General features: G+C 53.5%; 1 protein-coding gene across 2 annotated transcripts; it reads right to left on the minus strand.

The window, feature by feature from the left end:
- Positions 1-3,893: 3,893 nt before the first annotated feature.
- On the minus strand, positions 3,894-14,712 carry LOC102087641 (Krueppel-like factor 15). Of its 2 annotated transcripts, XR_010467579.1 has the most exons (4): positions 13,444-14,712; positions 9,997-10,989; positions 7,083-7,492; positions 3,894-5,456 (listed from the first exon to the last, which is right to left on the minus strand). XR_010467579.1 is itself a non-coding variant. In XM_065038632.1 (3 exons), exons 2-3 carry the CDS (start codon positions 10,911-10,913, stop codon positions 7,315-7,317), a joined length of 1,095 nt encoding a protein of 364 aa, XP_064894704.1. In that variant the 5' UTR covers positions 10,914-10,989; positions 13,444-14,712; the 3' UTR covers positions 3,894-7,314. The 2 variants fall into 2 exon arrangements, 1 of the variants encoding a protein (XP_064894704.1); XM_065038632.1 differs by having other exon boundaries at positions 3,894-7,492.
- Positions 14,713-14,795: the final 83 nt, after the last annotated feature.

Raw genomic sequence — 14,795 nt, forward strand, 5'->3', positions numbered from 1 at the left:
CCCCAGTTGCCTTCTTGCAAACACGAGTCCTGCTCCACACAGCTACAAGCCAAAGCGCCACACAGCCGGGTATTAGTTCATTTTTGTTTGGGATGTACCATCATCCCCCAAACACACAAGTCGTGGCTCAGAGCCTGGTTAAGCCTGAGCTGCTCCAGCTGCAATTAATGCTGGTTCTACAAAGGTAAATCCCACCCCATGACCAGGTCATCTCCTTCAGCTGGTCCCATTTCCTGGGGTCAAATGACGACCAAATGAAGTGAAAGGAGGTTTGTAAACTCAGGAGCAAGAGAAGGGAACATGACACTGTATTTCACAATACCTTTAAAAATAACCCTTTATCAGCACTTACTGCACAGTCACGGGATTAGAAGGGAGATAAAAGCAGAGAAAGTGAAGAGTTTAGGGAATCAAGAGGTCTTTTAACTACAGAGGAAAAGTAGAAGGTTTTTTCCCCAAATTGTGCTTTCTCTCATGGGGAGGAGGGAAGTTTTTAACCACGCTGACCATTATTTAGTTATTTACAGAAGTTAACCACCACATTCCACAATAAAACTAAGAAATGGTTTCCATTTTTCCCCACCTCCACTTTCAATTAAAAAGACAAAAAGGCATGAGAGACAAGGCGGGCAGAACAAGAAAAAGGGGAGGAAAAAGGACAAACTCTCTCCACAGGTGCTCTAAGGAAGCTGAATGATCACTAAGGCTTCAGTTACCAACATTAGCACCTCATACCCCAACTCTCAAGGTCCTTGGGGGTAAGTGGGCATGAGTGCCTGTTCGCCTACAAGAACTAGATGGTGATAGTTATCAACCCAACACGTTTCATTGCAGAAAATCTGCCATCAGGGCATCTTCACCCGCTGCTCACAGCCCAGCCTTTGGGACCCAGGTGAGCCCCTCACTGAGACGCCACCCCCGGTGTCCCAAGATGCGGTGACACTCACCAATGCGGGAAGTTGTCACTCCACAGGGCTCCCGGAGACACCGCAGGATGAGCACGGGGTATTTACCAAGCCCACAAATACCAGACAAAGCTGAAAGGAGCACCTTGAAGATGGAGAACTCAGTTCTCACCCTCCTGTGCCCTTCACACCCAAGCCACCACCAATCTCATATATCTCAGACCCAATAAAAAGCCTTTTTGAACCCAGTTCTCTGTGTTTCCTTCACAGAAAGCAGCTCTGCCTCTGCTTCTGTGTCTGTTGATTCTCTCCAAAAGCCCCAGATCTGTGTTGGCTTCAAACCCTTGTTATTTCTGAGTCCACAAACACAACAGCCGCATCTCAAGGACCCAGCAATCTGATGGCAGAGAAGAGGGGGAGAGGACATCCAGCATCCTACAGCTGACATGGGGCGGCTGATCCAGCCCACAAGCCTCCATCTCCTCTCCCCCAGGAGATATTTGACCAGGACCAGTCCAAGGCTCATCAGCTGGAGAAAATGCTCCCGAGTTCAATACTCTGCTAAGCAGGATCTACCATGCCCAAGTTACACATCAGTTAAAGACATGCTCAATGTTTCATTCCAGGAAGAAGCAGAATTACCCAGTTACACAAAAACTTCACGGCACAGCAAGGAATCAGATCCAGCAGGAGAAAGGCTGGGGTTTTTTTTCTCCATTGACTCACATAGGCTCGGAGATGGTTTCAGGTGCTTATGAAAGTTAAGCCCTAAAGCTGCGCATCAGAGGATTTCTGGTTATCGCACAACGCTGCCGAACTAGTTTCCACTGTGTTATCTCCACAGCTCTTCTCCTACTAAAAGCACAATTACCCTTTGTGAAGTTGCCACATCCTGCATAAAATTCCTGGATGCGACTCCAAAAAACCTCCCCTGGCCCGACCCAATGGCACTGTCACGGCTGGGGACAATGGGACAAACTCAGGACCCATCGTGGCCATTTCAATGACATCTAAAATTTAATTTCCAAGCCTGTTTGTGCAAACAAGCCAAGGTCTGAAATAGCAGAGGTGAGAATCAGACTGCAGCACGCTCAGCTCTTTCAGCTAGGAGCTGTGAAACTGCAGTTGGGGAAAAATCGGTGTAATTCGCAGAGAAAAGCCAACGTTTCCAAAAGCAAACACAGAGCCATGGATGTCGAATCGCATATCTGATTTCTTCCCCTCCCACCATGTACTTTCTAAGCCAAAAAAGGCTTTATCTGGGTGGATTTTCCAGGGAAGGATAAGCCATTCCTGTACCACTGCCCAACTCCCGGATCAAACAGCAAGGAACGGCACGGCTGAGCAGATACCATCACCCCGTCCCCTCCAGCCAGGGAACTGACCACATCAGCTGGAAACCTTCCCCCAGCTCAGTTAAAACAGCAGAAAGCAAAGTGTTTTACCTGCATGGGCTGTGGAGAGCGGCTCCTAGGAAAGGTGCATCCCTGCAAACAACCTGTTCAAAGTCCATGCTAAAAAACAAGCACCCACTTTAGACCACTGAGCCCCACAGAGCAAGCGATGAACAAAATCCAGTTGCTCATTAGCCTTATTCCTACCCAGAGATGTTCCCCCCTGCTCCAGCCTCCCTGCAAACAGGCTTGTGCCTCTGTAGAAAGCTGATTATAAAGCAGCAAGTCATCCGGCATGGCCAGCTGTTTTAATTTAGCTCTTTTGTTCATTAAGCTTCACTGTGCTCTTAACCCAACTGTTCCCAGGGCCTGCATCAGGTGTGAGCTATTGCATCAGCTGCAGCACTAGGCCATGATAAACTTCACTTCTTTGCAAGAAAACATTGCATTTTGTGCTCAGCCATGGCTCTGGAAGAGCTTGAACAACGTCCCAGGACAAATACAAATTGACAAGGGGCTCCCATCCCTATTCCTTCCAGCTTCAAGCCCAAAAAGTGCTGCCGGGCCACTGGTGGGTTAATGCTGTGCTGATAGAGCTGCAAACCCTCTCTGCCTGTTTCCCACCACCAGCTCCCACCTTTTGGGAGGATTTGGCCCATCTGGTGGCGAACTGGCCAGGCAGGGGAGGAAAACTCAGCCGACCCTCTTTGTTTGCCTGTTTTCCAGCCTGTGCATCTCGTGCCCACCAAAGTCCTTCCCTGCTCTTCTGAGAAAACTCAAGGCTCTGGTTTGCTCCCTGCCCCAAACCAACTTCTGCTGTGTAACCCCCGGGGAGAAATAGAAACTACACCAAGAATTGCGTTTGCCTCAAATAAAACTCGGCTCTTGAAAGGGAGAATCATTAATAAAACCTCCGTTCTGATATTATTGGGACAAAAAAAAACCCAACCAACTAATGCTATGATCCATCTTAGAGATAAATTTCCAGCTGTGGATTTGCACTTGTCTCGGAGGACGAGCCACCAGCACCAGCTGCAGGGGACGTGCAGCCTGGGGACATCAGCGCCATCACTTTGCTGCTGGAGATGGTGCATGCAGAGCCACGGCTGCAGATTTAGAACCGCCGCCTGGATTTCTCTCGGTGCTCTCCCACGTCCTGTCCCGCTACAACTCCTGTCTGCTTGCGCTTGATTTCTTAAAAAGCACTGCTTAGCAACCCGACAGCCTTTTCACTGCGCAACCGGTGCCTCCCATCGCTCCAGCACCAGGGAGCTGGGCGGACACACGTCCCCGTTCGCTTAACACCACCTGAGACAGAGCCGGGGTCACAACCCAGCAGCTTCGGTGACACGAAGGCTGTTTGTGTCACCTCTTGGCAGCTGTTTTTGTCTGTGGGAAGACAGGAGGGTCCTTCCTCATCCCTCCCAATGCCATAGGTCTCATCTGTACTTCCCCAATGAACATTGCTGTGGAGTAACATCCTCACTGGAGCAAAGGATAAGTAATTACAAAGCCTTCAGTAAACCTTTTAGACTATTCAACCAAAGTCCCCAGAGGGAAGCAGGTGAGACTGTAATAAGGATTGCACAAGAGATACTTATCTAGGGTATTTTATTTTATACAAACCTCTCCCCTCCCTTTGCAGTTTGTTTAAAAGGAACAGCAAAACAAACCGGGTGCGCTGCGAGTCGCCGCTGCCAGCGCTCCCAGCCCCGAATGCCACGGAGGATCCACCAGGACCGGCGGGGATGAGCTGCCGGGGAGCAGAGAAGGTCCTGGGACTAACGATGAGGCGCAGGCTCTTCTCGCTCCGCAGTTTGGAAACACGCAACCTCCCCAAGTCGCCTTCGGCGGAGAGAGGCAGGATGGGGCAGGTCCGAAACGAACAGGGAGCGCTGTGAAAGAGGCTGGAGCGAGGGAGAAGAGCAAAGGGGGATGGATAAAAGCATGAGACGGGCATGAGTCACGTTGGCGTGCGGCCTCCAAAGAGAGCCCTCAAGCAAACAGGGCACGAAGTGAATTCCTAGCCAGGCAAAAATCCGCTAAAACAAAGGGCGACGCAAAATAGTCTCTTGCATACCTGTCTCTTCTGGCTCATCATTAAAGGCTCAGCATCACACAAACTCAGGCTGTGTTTTTGTCTACAAGTGCCTGGAAGGAGGTTGGAGCATTGAAGGGGTTGGTCTCTTCTCCCAAGTAGCAAGCGATAGGACAAGAGGAAACGGCCTCAAGTTGCGCCAGGGGAGGTTGAGGTTGGATGTGGGGAACAATTTCTTCCCCAAAGGGCTGTGGGGCATTGGAACAGGCTGCCCAGGGCAGTGCTGGAGTCACCATCCCTGGAGGGGTTTAAAAGGCATTTAGACGAGGTTCTCAGGGACATGGGTTGGTGCTGGAGTTGGGTTGGGTTATGGTTGGACTCAATGATCCTGAGGGGCTCTTCCAGCTGAAATGATTCTATGATTCTTGCTGGCATCTGGTCAGGGCAGAGGTGGGAGTGCTCGCGGTGCATTCCCTCCCTGAGGCAGGTCCGGGTTTCCAGCTAATCACAGCAAAAGCTGTCGTCCTTCCTCCATGGGAGAGCCCTCTCCAAACAGTCAACGTGAGAGTCGCAGGTCTTGCACACGCAGGAAAGAAACACGGCTGCAGGATGCTCCTGTCCCTCGGTCACATCGCCACCTCCCCACTTCTGAGCTAAGGATGAAGGAGTTTAAGCCGGGATCCAGAAACAGACCTTTGGGGAAAGCTTGGATCACGTCAAGCTACGTGGCTCCAGCTATTTCTGTCCTAAACCCTGCTCTCCTGCCTGGGGATTAGGAAAAGTGAGCGATGCAGGTGTTCTCTGAGAAACACGCGCCCCCGGCACGCCAGCGTTTGGGGAGCAAACGGCAGAGCCACTTGCTGGACCCACGTCAGTCCCCGGGCTGGAGTCCAGCCAGCGAGCCTTCCTTCGGCTGCACTAAAGAATCCAAACCCCAAGCCAGCTTTAGGAACGTTTCTCTTCAGTGGAAACACCGGTTTTGCACGCTGAAGTTTCCACTTTACAGAAACTACTGTGGTTTATAGGGGCCAAAGGCGTTGGGGGAGTGGAGCCTTCTCTTTGCTGCTTGGATAGTGACCCGCAGCACCAGGTCCTGGGCTGGGCCATGGTCCGGCAGTGCTGGAAAAACAAACAGTAGGAGAAACAAGTTCATCATCTCAGTGCACCAGAGAACCTCAGGGGTGGAATGTGCCCCACTCCATCCATCTCCACAACAGCAGCACCTCCTTCAGGGGCAGTTAAGCATCCCCAAATATTCTAAACTAAGATTAAATCAAGGATTTTCAGCTCCCTTGCTGCTTCTTTCCCTGAAGTCCCACTGCGGTGGCTTCTCAACAAAGCTGTAAAAGCTCCGGGCACCGCGTTGAGGAAGGAGCCACCAGCAAACATCTTCAGCCGCACAACACTAGGACGGATCGCTTTACAAGCTGGTGGTTCTCGCACAGAAGTTTGGTGTCTTATCCAGGGATGCTTCTGTACCAACCCTCAGCTCAGGACACCATATCCATCCCCACCAGTCTGGCTTTTGCCTTCCCCAGCGTCAACCCTCGAAAAGGGCTGTGGGGACCAGAGAACGACCTCTTTGCCGTGCAAACACGGTCTCCCCAGGGCAGGGAAAGGAGATCAGCTCATTTCCCTGTCCTCTTTTTGGGTACAGCCCAACACAGCCCACTAAAGCCAGCTCAAGGGCAGCTTGAGACAAGCGTGTGAAGTTCTCTGGAAGGACGGCACGAGCACACCCGCCTTGCAAAGAGCTCGCAGGCACTAAATATCGGCTCGAGACATGCTGGCAAAGCCACGTAGAAAGGGCATACTGCCTAGCTCAAACTCCTGACGCTTATTCTTTGTTTGCACAAGCACCTAATTCCCTCCCAGATGTTTGCAAAAGCTCGGGAAGTTGGCACAGTAGCAAGGAGTTGGCCTTTAATTAACCAGAAGTCAAACACAACAAGGACGTCAGCAACCTGGGAGCTGCGCTGCTGCCCCCGACCGGAGCTGCGGCTCTTCCCTGGGTCCGTACGCATCGGCGTCGCTCCATAGCCCATCACGTTAAAATAGGACTTCGCTGGTGCTGCTGACAGTTCTCTTGATCCCACTTCAATACGCACCATGTGTTGCCCGGTGACCAATGACAGACCCCAGGGAATGGCAGAAGATGTGCCAGGGAGGGTCAGTGGGACATGAGGAAAAGGTTCTTCACCCAGAGGTGCTGGACACTGAACAGGCTCCCCAGGGAGGTGTCACGGCCCCAACCTGACAGTGTTCAAGAAGAGACTGGACAACGTCCTCAGACACACAGTGTGACCTGTGGGGTGTCCTGTGCAGGGACAGCAGTTGGACTCCAAGATCCTGGTGGGTCCATCCAGCTCAGGACATTCTATGATTCTACGACAACACAACCACCATCTCAACCCTGCCAGATAAACCAAACCCAACGTCTGGCTTCAGCTCCCCCAGCTGCTGCACAACACAGACACCCCCTGAGCACCATGTTCTGCCTGCCTGGACATGCCACCCTGGCAGACAGGCTCATGGATGTGGGTTTCTGAGCAAGCCCAACTGAAATAAATCCTCTCTGGCTTTCTCAGAAAGAGCCTTGGGATGCTGCAGCAGCCCTGGGGGTGTCCCATGCGGGATGAAGGGCTGTGGGCCAGTTCTCACCTGTCACACCGCAGCGGGCAGGTGACACCTGCAAAGTGACCTTGTCAAGCTGTCCCAGCCCCACTTCCCTACACACACACTCACCCTGAATTAACTCAGCTTTCCGTCACATATTAATATATTTAAGAGAGGGACAATAGTACCAGAAACAGGCCCTGAATATAGGTCATCCTTGAATAGCAGCGTAACGGTGGATCTTCTATAATTTGTTAAATAAAGTCATTTATCCTGCTTCATTATTACAGTGGGTTCTGCATCCTGTTTGCTTGGCTTTGGGGCCTCCTGGACTCAGCCTTGCAAGGACGAGCAGCAAGACTTAACTTCTGCTGCCGCCCTGCGGCGCCCGCTGGCCGTAGGGCTGGCCCTGGTGGATCTTCACGTGTTTGGCTAAGTGGTCGCTGCGGGCAAACTTCTTCTGGCAGGCGGCACACTGGTACGGCTTGACACCCGAGTGGGAACGCTTGTGACGGGAGAGCTCGTCCGACCGGGAAAACCTGCGGGAGAAGGGAAGGATGGTGGATCCAGCCTTGGCCGCTGGACAGGACGGGGAACGCGAGGACCGCGGCGCATGGGAGGGCTGGCTCTTGGGGTGACCACAGACAGGTCACTTCTGCTCCATCCAACCTCCCAGTGAAATGCAGGAGGAACGGAGGGAAACAAACCCCTCCATGGGGTGATTTAGAGAAAAAGAATCCACCTACTGAGATCTTAATTTCTTTCCACTGCTCTTAAAGGACAGTGTCTACCTGCTTCCCTCATTTGTTTTAGACTTGCTGAAAGCTCTTGGGAGCTGCCAACCCTAAGGCCAGATGCTGAGAGGAATTGCTTTTTGGGGCATCAACCCAGCCACTAAAGGACACTGTAAGGGCTTTACTATAACCCCAAGAAGAGCATCGCTTTGAGAGAAGCCTTGTTTTGAGTGGGAGAGCATGCGTTCTCCCTGCAAACTCTGAGCATCCCCTTGTTTCTGAGAATGGTGTAGAGTTTTTGCTCTCAGATGGGGAGCTGGGGAGAGAGAAGCTGCCCGTGAGCTGGTTTAAACACCAAGCGCAAGGGAGGCAAAGCAAACGTACCCAGCCCAGAGTGCAAAAGCAGAGGTTCCCATGCCAAAGCAAGTCGATTGCTGCTCTGGGGATGTGCCCAGCGCTCAGACTGCTCATCCGTGTAATTCCCACACCTGGTCAGCTGAGCAGCCTGGAAAGCCCCTTTAACCACACGCACATCTCCATTCTCCTGCGCCCTTTCTTCCACCTGGCACCCGCAGATCCAGACCTGGCGGCACCTGCAGAGCTCAGGGCTGCAGCAGTTTCACAAGTGCCACCCCAAGGGTCTCAATGAGGTTTTGGAGCTGTTGTGACCTCAGCATGTTTGAGTGTCAGGGCAGTGCTGGAGAGGAGGACTGGACAGGGTTTACTCCTCTAAGGAGCCAGCACAGACGGCAGGAGTATTAGGACAGAAGGGTTTTTCCATCTGGCTGAAACAAGCCTACGCAAACAAGCAGAAAACTTGAGCTTCAGATGTAACCCCAGCCACAGGATTCCAAGCTCACACCTGGTGCAGTAAATACTGTGGCTGCTCACAAAAGGCTCTGTGAAAACAAAATGTGTCCCAAGGCCATCCTCAGCTCTCCTGTGCAAACCACCGACTTCTCTTCTGGCTTTATTGTGAGAAGCGAGTCCCAAGGTCTCAGCTTCTCATAGAAAGCGGGGCCAAGAGAAACGACGTATATACTTCGAGTTAGGGCCACATCTAGAGAAAGGAGAATGGCCTGGAGAACCTCAGCGCCAGCTGAGTACGTCACTCCATGGTGTAACCAGTGGGCAGGGTGGCAAGTGAAGCCGAGCAACATGGGGACATCCTACAGGACGCTGTCACTCAGTGTGGCATCACCGCCATCCTCCTTTCCCAGCGGAAAACGTGATGCTTGTGTGGTTCCCATTGTCCCCTTCCTCAATCCCCAGGCTCTGAGCATCAGGCGTAGGATGCTATAGCAGCACTGGAAAAGGAGCCGATGCCTGTGAACTGCGGTTACAGGTGGCATTGAGGGACAATTGCGGATGGCAATGGGAGAGCAGCTTGGCAAGAGGGAGTCCCAAAATGCAGATCTAGTCTCATACCTCCCAGAGCTTCCCCACCCCGACACAGAAGCCGTAACACACCATCCAGGGAAACAAGGCAGCGAGTGTCTGCCAAAGCGTTGCGTAAGGCACCAGGAAAGCTCAGTGCTGCCAGCACCAGTTTTCTTTGTGATAACGCGGTGAGATCTGCTGATGAGAAGTGCTACGCAACACCTGAGGACTATTAACCCTCCTTACAAAGGCTGCGCCGAGCATCCTGCCCCCCAGGACAGGTGTGCGGTACCGGGGAGAAAACACAGCGCCAGGGAAATAGCCGGAGACGTGCAGCAAGATTAAGAAGCGGGGTTAATTTAAGGAATGTAGATGAAAGACAATGCCAACCACCATCATGCACAGAGCAAACAGAAGTAAATGCAATGTGGAGATAACGCGACAGGCTTACGGGTGTTGGAGGGATGCAGGGCAGGCAAATAGCAAGAGAAAGCAAAGCACTGCTAAATAAGCACAGAACTGCGCGTTGGCTGCTGAGGAAGCAGCGAGACTCCTAATTTCTGGGACAAATATTAATGGGAAAAGCTATTTTGGTAGCCCAGTGGCGGAAATTGTCTGGAACTAGGTGGAGAAAGCTTGCAGAGTTACAAGATCGCCTGGAAAAGCTGCACTGATGGAGGGTATTTAGACATCCAGTACAAGGGGGATTTGGGGTGTTTGGGAGATTGTCAGGTACGTGTCCCCAGCTGGAGGTTTCCAGCATTTTTAGTGAAAACTACCCAAAGCGCTCAACAAACTTTCCTCCTTCCCATCTCCTTCCAGCTCTCACATAGAATTGACTCAGGAAAGAAAACTTCTGGTTTTTCCCTGGATTTTCAGCAGCTGAGGGCTCTCCTGCGCCCCGGCGAGCGCCGGGACACCCCACTTACCGCCAGCCGCAGTCGGGCCAAGCGCACGTGTAGGGTTTCTCCCCCGTGTGCCGCCGAAAATGAGCCTTGAGGTGGGAGCTCTTGGTGTACACCTTGCCGCAGCCCGGGTGCGAGCACCGATGGGAGCGCACGAGGGAAGCGGGGGCTTTCTGAAACCTGGGGGTCACCTCCTCCTCTTGTACATCCCCCGGCGGCCCCGGCCTCGTGGCGATGGGCAAGGGGGCGATCTTGACGTATTTTTGGTCCCTGGTGGTCGCAGAGGGTTGGATCTGAGGGAGGAGGGACAGGTTTTGGCCCTGCAAGCTGAGGAGCAGCTGAACACCACCCGCGGCTCTGTGTGTTAGAGCAGAGTCCATCTGGAGGGGCTGGATCTGGAGGACAACAGGAACCCTCCCCGCAGCTACTGCCTGGTCACCACCATCAGCTGTTCCTCCAAGCTGGGCAGCGTTTGAGACTTCATCTTCTTGAGTCACGCCGGAGATAAGCCATCCCTCAGAGCTACCTAAGCTGAGCTCAGATTTGATCTCGACCTTCCCTCCATCCGGGCAGAGCTCACTCGCTTCGTCTTTGAGGAACTCGGCCTTCTCCCTGAGGAACTCCTCGATCTCCTCCAGGGTGGGGATGAAGTCCTGCGAGAGGCGGCCGCAGAAGTCGGGCAGCTTGAGCTGAGCCTCGCACGCTTGGGGTTTCGCATCTTCCCCCTTTGCGCGGGACACGGGGAGCGAGGGGCCATCAGAGCGGCTGGTGTCACCCGCATGGAGGTGGCCGGAGCCCTCGGGGTGGCCGGACACCCTCTCGCTGCCGTGTCCCGCCAGAGGGGACGGTGGCACGTTGTGCTGCAGAGCATTGGCAAAGTTCTCCAGGAGGGAAGAGCTGGGCAAGGGGGGCAGCAGCTCCTGGCGATGCACAGAGACCATTTGTTGGCTCGCGTCTTCTGCTCTTGGTTCAGCTGGATCAGAAGCCTCTGGAAGAGCTGGGGAAGTCTCTGTTCATCTGCAAGGGAACGCCAGCAAGGTTATTTCCAAAAACAAACCGACAACCCCACAAAAACCCCAACTGACCAACAAAACGTCAACCTTTGAATAAAATGGACTGTGCCTTAGAAAGAAAACATCAAAACTAGTCAGCGGCCTTTGTTTTTAAGGAGGCTGTTGCTCAAAAAACACATGCTGACCGTTTTCCTGTGCCAACAAGGAGATACACCCCCAGAAGCAAAGATCTCTGGGGAGTTTAAAATACACAATGAGACACTTCATCCCTCTTCTGCCCAAGCCAGGGGGCAGGGATGCCCTGCTCGATGCAGAGGATGCCTTGTGGCTTACAACGAGGAGCTAATTCAGGTCCAAGAGAGGGGACTGGTTTCTCCACGCTGCAAATGTTGGTACAGCCACAACCTGACACAGACCCATCACAGCTGGATTAAAAGCAAGTTGTTTTGGAAGAGATAACAAGGCAACCGCTGCTGCCAAACCGCCTGGGGCTCTGTGCAAGCACCGCAGCCGTGAGTGTTCACCCAGCAACCACGCTGCTGCGGTTACACCAGCTCTCGGTGCCTCAACCAGCAAGTTTAAGGCGAGTTCAGGCAGGCTGAGCTCAGTCAGACCTCCTGAAAGCATCGCAGACAGACTGGGGTCAGCTCACGGGGCCCTTGAGGACACGAACGCCGCGTTTCAAAGCGGGTGAGAAGGGTCACGGTGTCTCCAGGTTGGAGTCACGTCGTCCCTGTCCCCGCGGAGAGCGGCGTGGAGGCTGCGTCCTGCTCCCGCAGCACCTAAACTGCCCCAGAAGGCAGGAGCTTTTCACATTTAACGCAAAAAGCGGGTTTCCAAGAGAAAGAAAACCTCTGCCAAAGTCCTTCGTGAACCTCTTCCAGAGTGAGTGAGTCCATGAGATTTCTGCAGAGCTGCAAACCAGTCAAGCCAGTCCTTGTTATCAGTGCTCCTCAGGGTGCCGAGAGCTGGAAAGGGAATTTTTGAGAAGCAGTTTGGGTTTAAAAGAAAGGCTCAGCTCCTTGAGAAGAAATACTCCCCATGTCCTTCAAACCCTGGTAACCACGTTGCTTGGGGCCGTTCGTGGTGCTGCCCATCGTGTGTCCCCAGCGCAACTCTACTTCAACAAACCGCGATGAGCAGAGGCCATCGCTGCTCACACGGGAGGTATGAAAGGTGTTTGGGCCAATCTCAACCTTCAGGTTTTCATCACATCGTAAGTTAATGCTCTGAACCATCACCTTCAAGGCAGCACCCAGTTCCACTCCTTTCTCCACACCGATTTCATGATCTCTCTCTGATCTCTGCTGCTCTGACTCTTGTCTCCTTTTCCTACAAGCTTCAGAGGCTACAAAAGCCTTTCCCCTCTGGCTACCAAACACTCTTCCAGAAAGTCTTAAAACCTGATTTTCCAACAAGGTCTCCTTGGCAAGCAGCTCAGGAAGTCTCCAGCCCTTCAGTTTGCCCCCAGGACAACTGAATTAAACTATAAACTCCTTAGCTCAGGAGCATCACTTAGCACATACCTTGCCAACAGTTCTGTTGAACAACACACAGAAAAGCACAACCAGAGGGCAGGAAGGTCCAGTGGTTAAGCTGGGACTAAGGAGCTCTGAGCAGGGTGTCCCGTGCAGCCTTGGGGTAGTTGTTGGAACACTCTGCTTCTCAGCTTCCCATCCAGCTGGGGGCAATAGAGACATCCTACCTCACAGAGCGCTGCTGAGGGGAAACGTGTGACCTGGCGGCACGCTCCGTTACTAACAGACTTTGTCGGTACCCATTCAGACGTCAGTGCCTTGTCAATCCAAGGCATTTTTGCAAAGTGCACGTCAACGGTGCTGTCATCCCAGATCAGCTACTGCAAGGAAACAGAGACCTGACTTTGGCCTTCAGCAAAGCACAACGCAGGACAAGGTCAACGTCGTGTTCAAGCTTCACTTTCTATTCCTAAAGTTTTTCATGTCCCCAAGAGCGCTCCACTGCCGTATGAAACCAGCAGATGTGCACTTTGGGCACACAGAGGAAAAGCAGTTTGCCCAAGGTCAGCCAACGAGCAGGAGCCGGGAAGCCAGCCCAGGGCTATGACTCTCCTCTCGCGACAAACAAACACCTGTAACCTCTTCAGAGCCGGCAATCACATTCACAGCGTCCGCGCCAAACACGGACTTGTATTTGTCGTTGGACAAATACAACACGCTAAATAAGTGGGACGCAGCGACGTGTAGCAGATCCCCCAGTGATAAGGATGCCCCACGCTTCCACCCGGCCAAGGACAAGCGAGTGTGAACAAAACCTGGCACAACCGCAGCCCCACACCCCCCGGGGAGAGCAGAGCTGGACACCCCGGGGCCGAGGGGCCCGATCCTGGCCCAGTCACTCGCTTCATCCTGGAGGGTGGGGTGGAAAAACAACCCCCCCACCCCAGACCGACCTTGTCCCCCGTCCCGCACCCCCTTACCCGTTCGCGCTCCATCCCGCCCGTGGCTCCGAGCGCGGGGGCGGCTCCCGGCCCGGCCCGCCCCCCGGGGGCTCGGCTGCGGCCGCCGGTCCCATTGGCGGACGGAGCACCGGGCTGGGCTGGCGGGGCGGCCCCAGCTCCCCTCCCCAGGCCTGGATTCGGGTAGACCCGCGGCTGCTGGAGCGAGTCCTGGAGGAGACGCGTGGGACCCTGCCGCGGTTTGCCGGTGTTTCCTCTCCCTGTTAATTTACACTGGAAATAGTCCAGATTTCTCCAATATCCCAGGGGGAGGAAAAAAAATGAAGTCAAGTCCTAGCAGGTAGCAGCAGTGAGGGATGTGCTGGCGTCACAGGTTTTTGGCACAGGAGGAAGAGTTTCAGCAGGGTCATTGTGTTTGGATTCTGGTGCTGTGTTAAGGAGCTGCATCCGTCTCTTCTGTCCTCACAGGGAGCTTGGGGCGTCCTGAGCGTGTCCACGGGAACAACCTGTTGGAGAGCAGTGTAGGGGAAAGGGACCTGGGGGTCCTGGGGACAGCAGGGTGACCATGAGCCAGCACTGGGCCCTTGTGGCCAGGAAGCCAATGGTACCTGGGGTGGGTTAGAAGGGGGTGGTCAGTAGGTCAGAGAGGTTCTCCTGCCCCTCTGCTCTGCCCTGGGGAGACCACACCTGGAATATTGTGTCCAGTTGTGGCCCCTCAGTTCCAGCAGGACAGGGAACTGCTGGAGAGAGTCCAGCGCAGCCACCAAGATGCTGGAGGGAGTGGAGCATCTCCCGTGTGAGGAAAGGCTGAGGGAGCTGGGGCTCTGGAGCTGGACAAGAGGACACTGAGGGGGGACTCATTCATGTTTACAGATATCTAAAGGGGGAGTGTCAGGAGGATGGAGCCAGGCTCTTCTCAGTGACAACCAGTGACAGGACAAGGGGCAATGGGTGCAAACTGGAACACAGGAGGTTCCACTTAAATCTGAGAAGAAACTTGTTCCTGGTGAGGGTGGCAGAGCCTGGCCCAGGCTGCCCAGGGGGGTTGTGGAGTCTCCTTCTGTGCAGACATTCCAACCCGCCTGGACACCTTCCTGTGTAACCTCATCTGGGTGTTCCTGCTCCATGGGGGGATTGCACTGGATGAGCTTTCCAGGCCCTCCAACCCCTGACACTCTGGGGTTCTGTGGCACCGCTGCTGTTCCCAGTGCAAACAGCCGCTTTCCAGCCTGAGTGAGTGCAGAGCTTCTCTGCTTTGTAAGCAGCATGAGATTCTGAGCCTGAATGAAAACTCCCACAGCAAAGGCTTTGCTTTAATTAAACAAACAAACAAACAAACAATAAGAAAGATGCATGTTCCTTTGGAAAGGGCA

This window comes from Columba livia, chromosome 22 (genome assembly GCF_036013475.1).
Source record: "Columba livia isolate bColLiv1 breed racing homer chromosome 22, bColLiv1.pat.W.v2, whole genome shotgun sequence".
Classification (NCBI taxonomy): domain Eukaryota; kingdom Metazoa; phylum Chordata; class Aves; order Columbiformes; family Columbidae; genus Columba; species Columba livia.

Excerpts from the sequence above, each read along its gene's own strand:
- LOC102087641 (XM_065038632.1), bottom strand. The coding sequence starts at position 10,913 with ATGGTCTCTGTGCATCGCCAGGAGCTGCTGCCCCCCTTGCCCAGCTCT. Across the intron at positions 7,493-9,996 it reads TGGCCCGACTGCGGCTGGCG|GTTTTCCCGGTCGGACGAGC; the intron begins GTAAGTGGGGTG and ends CTTCTCCCGCAG.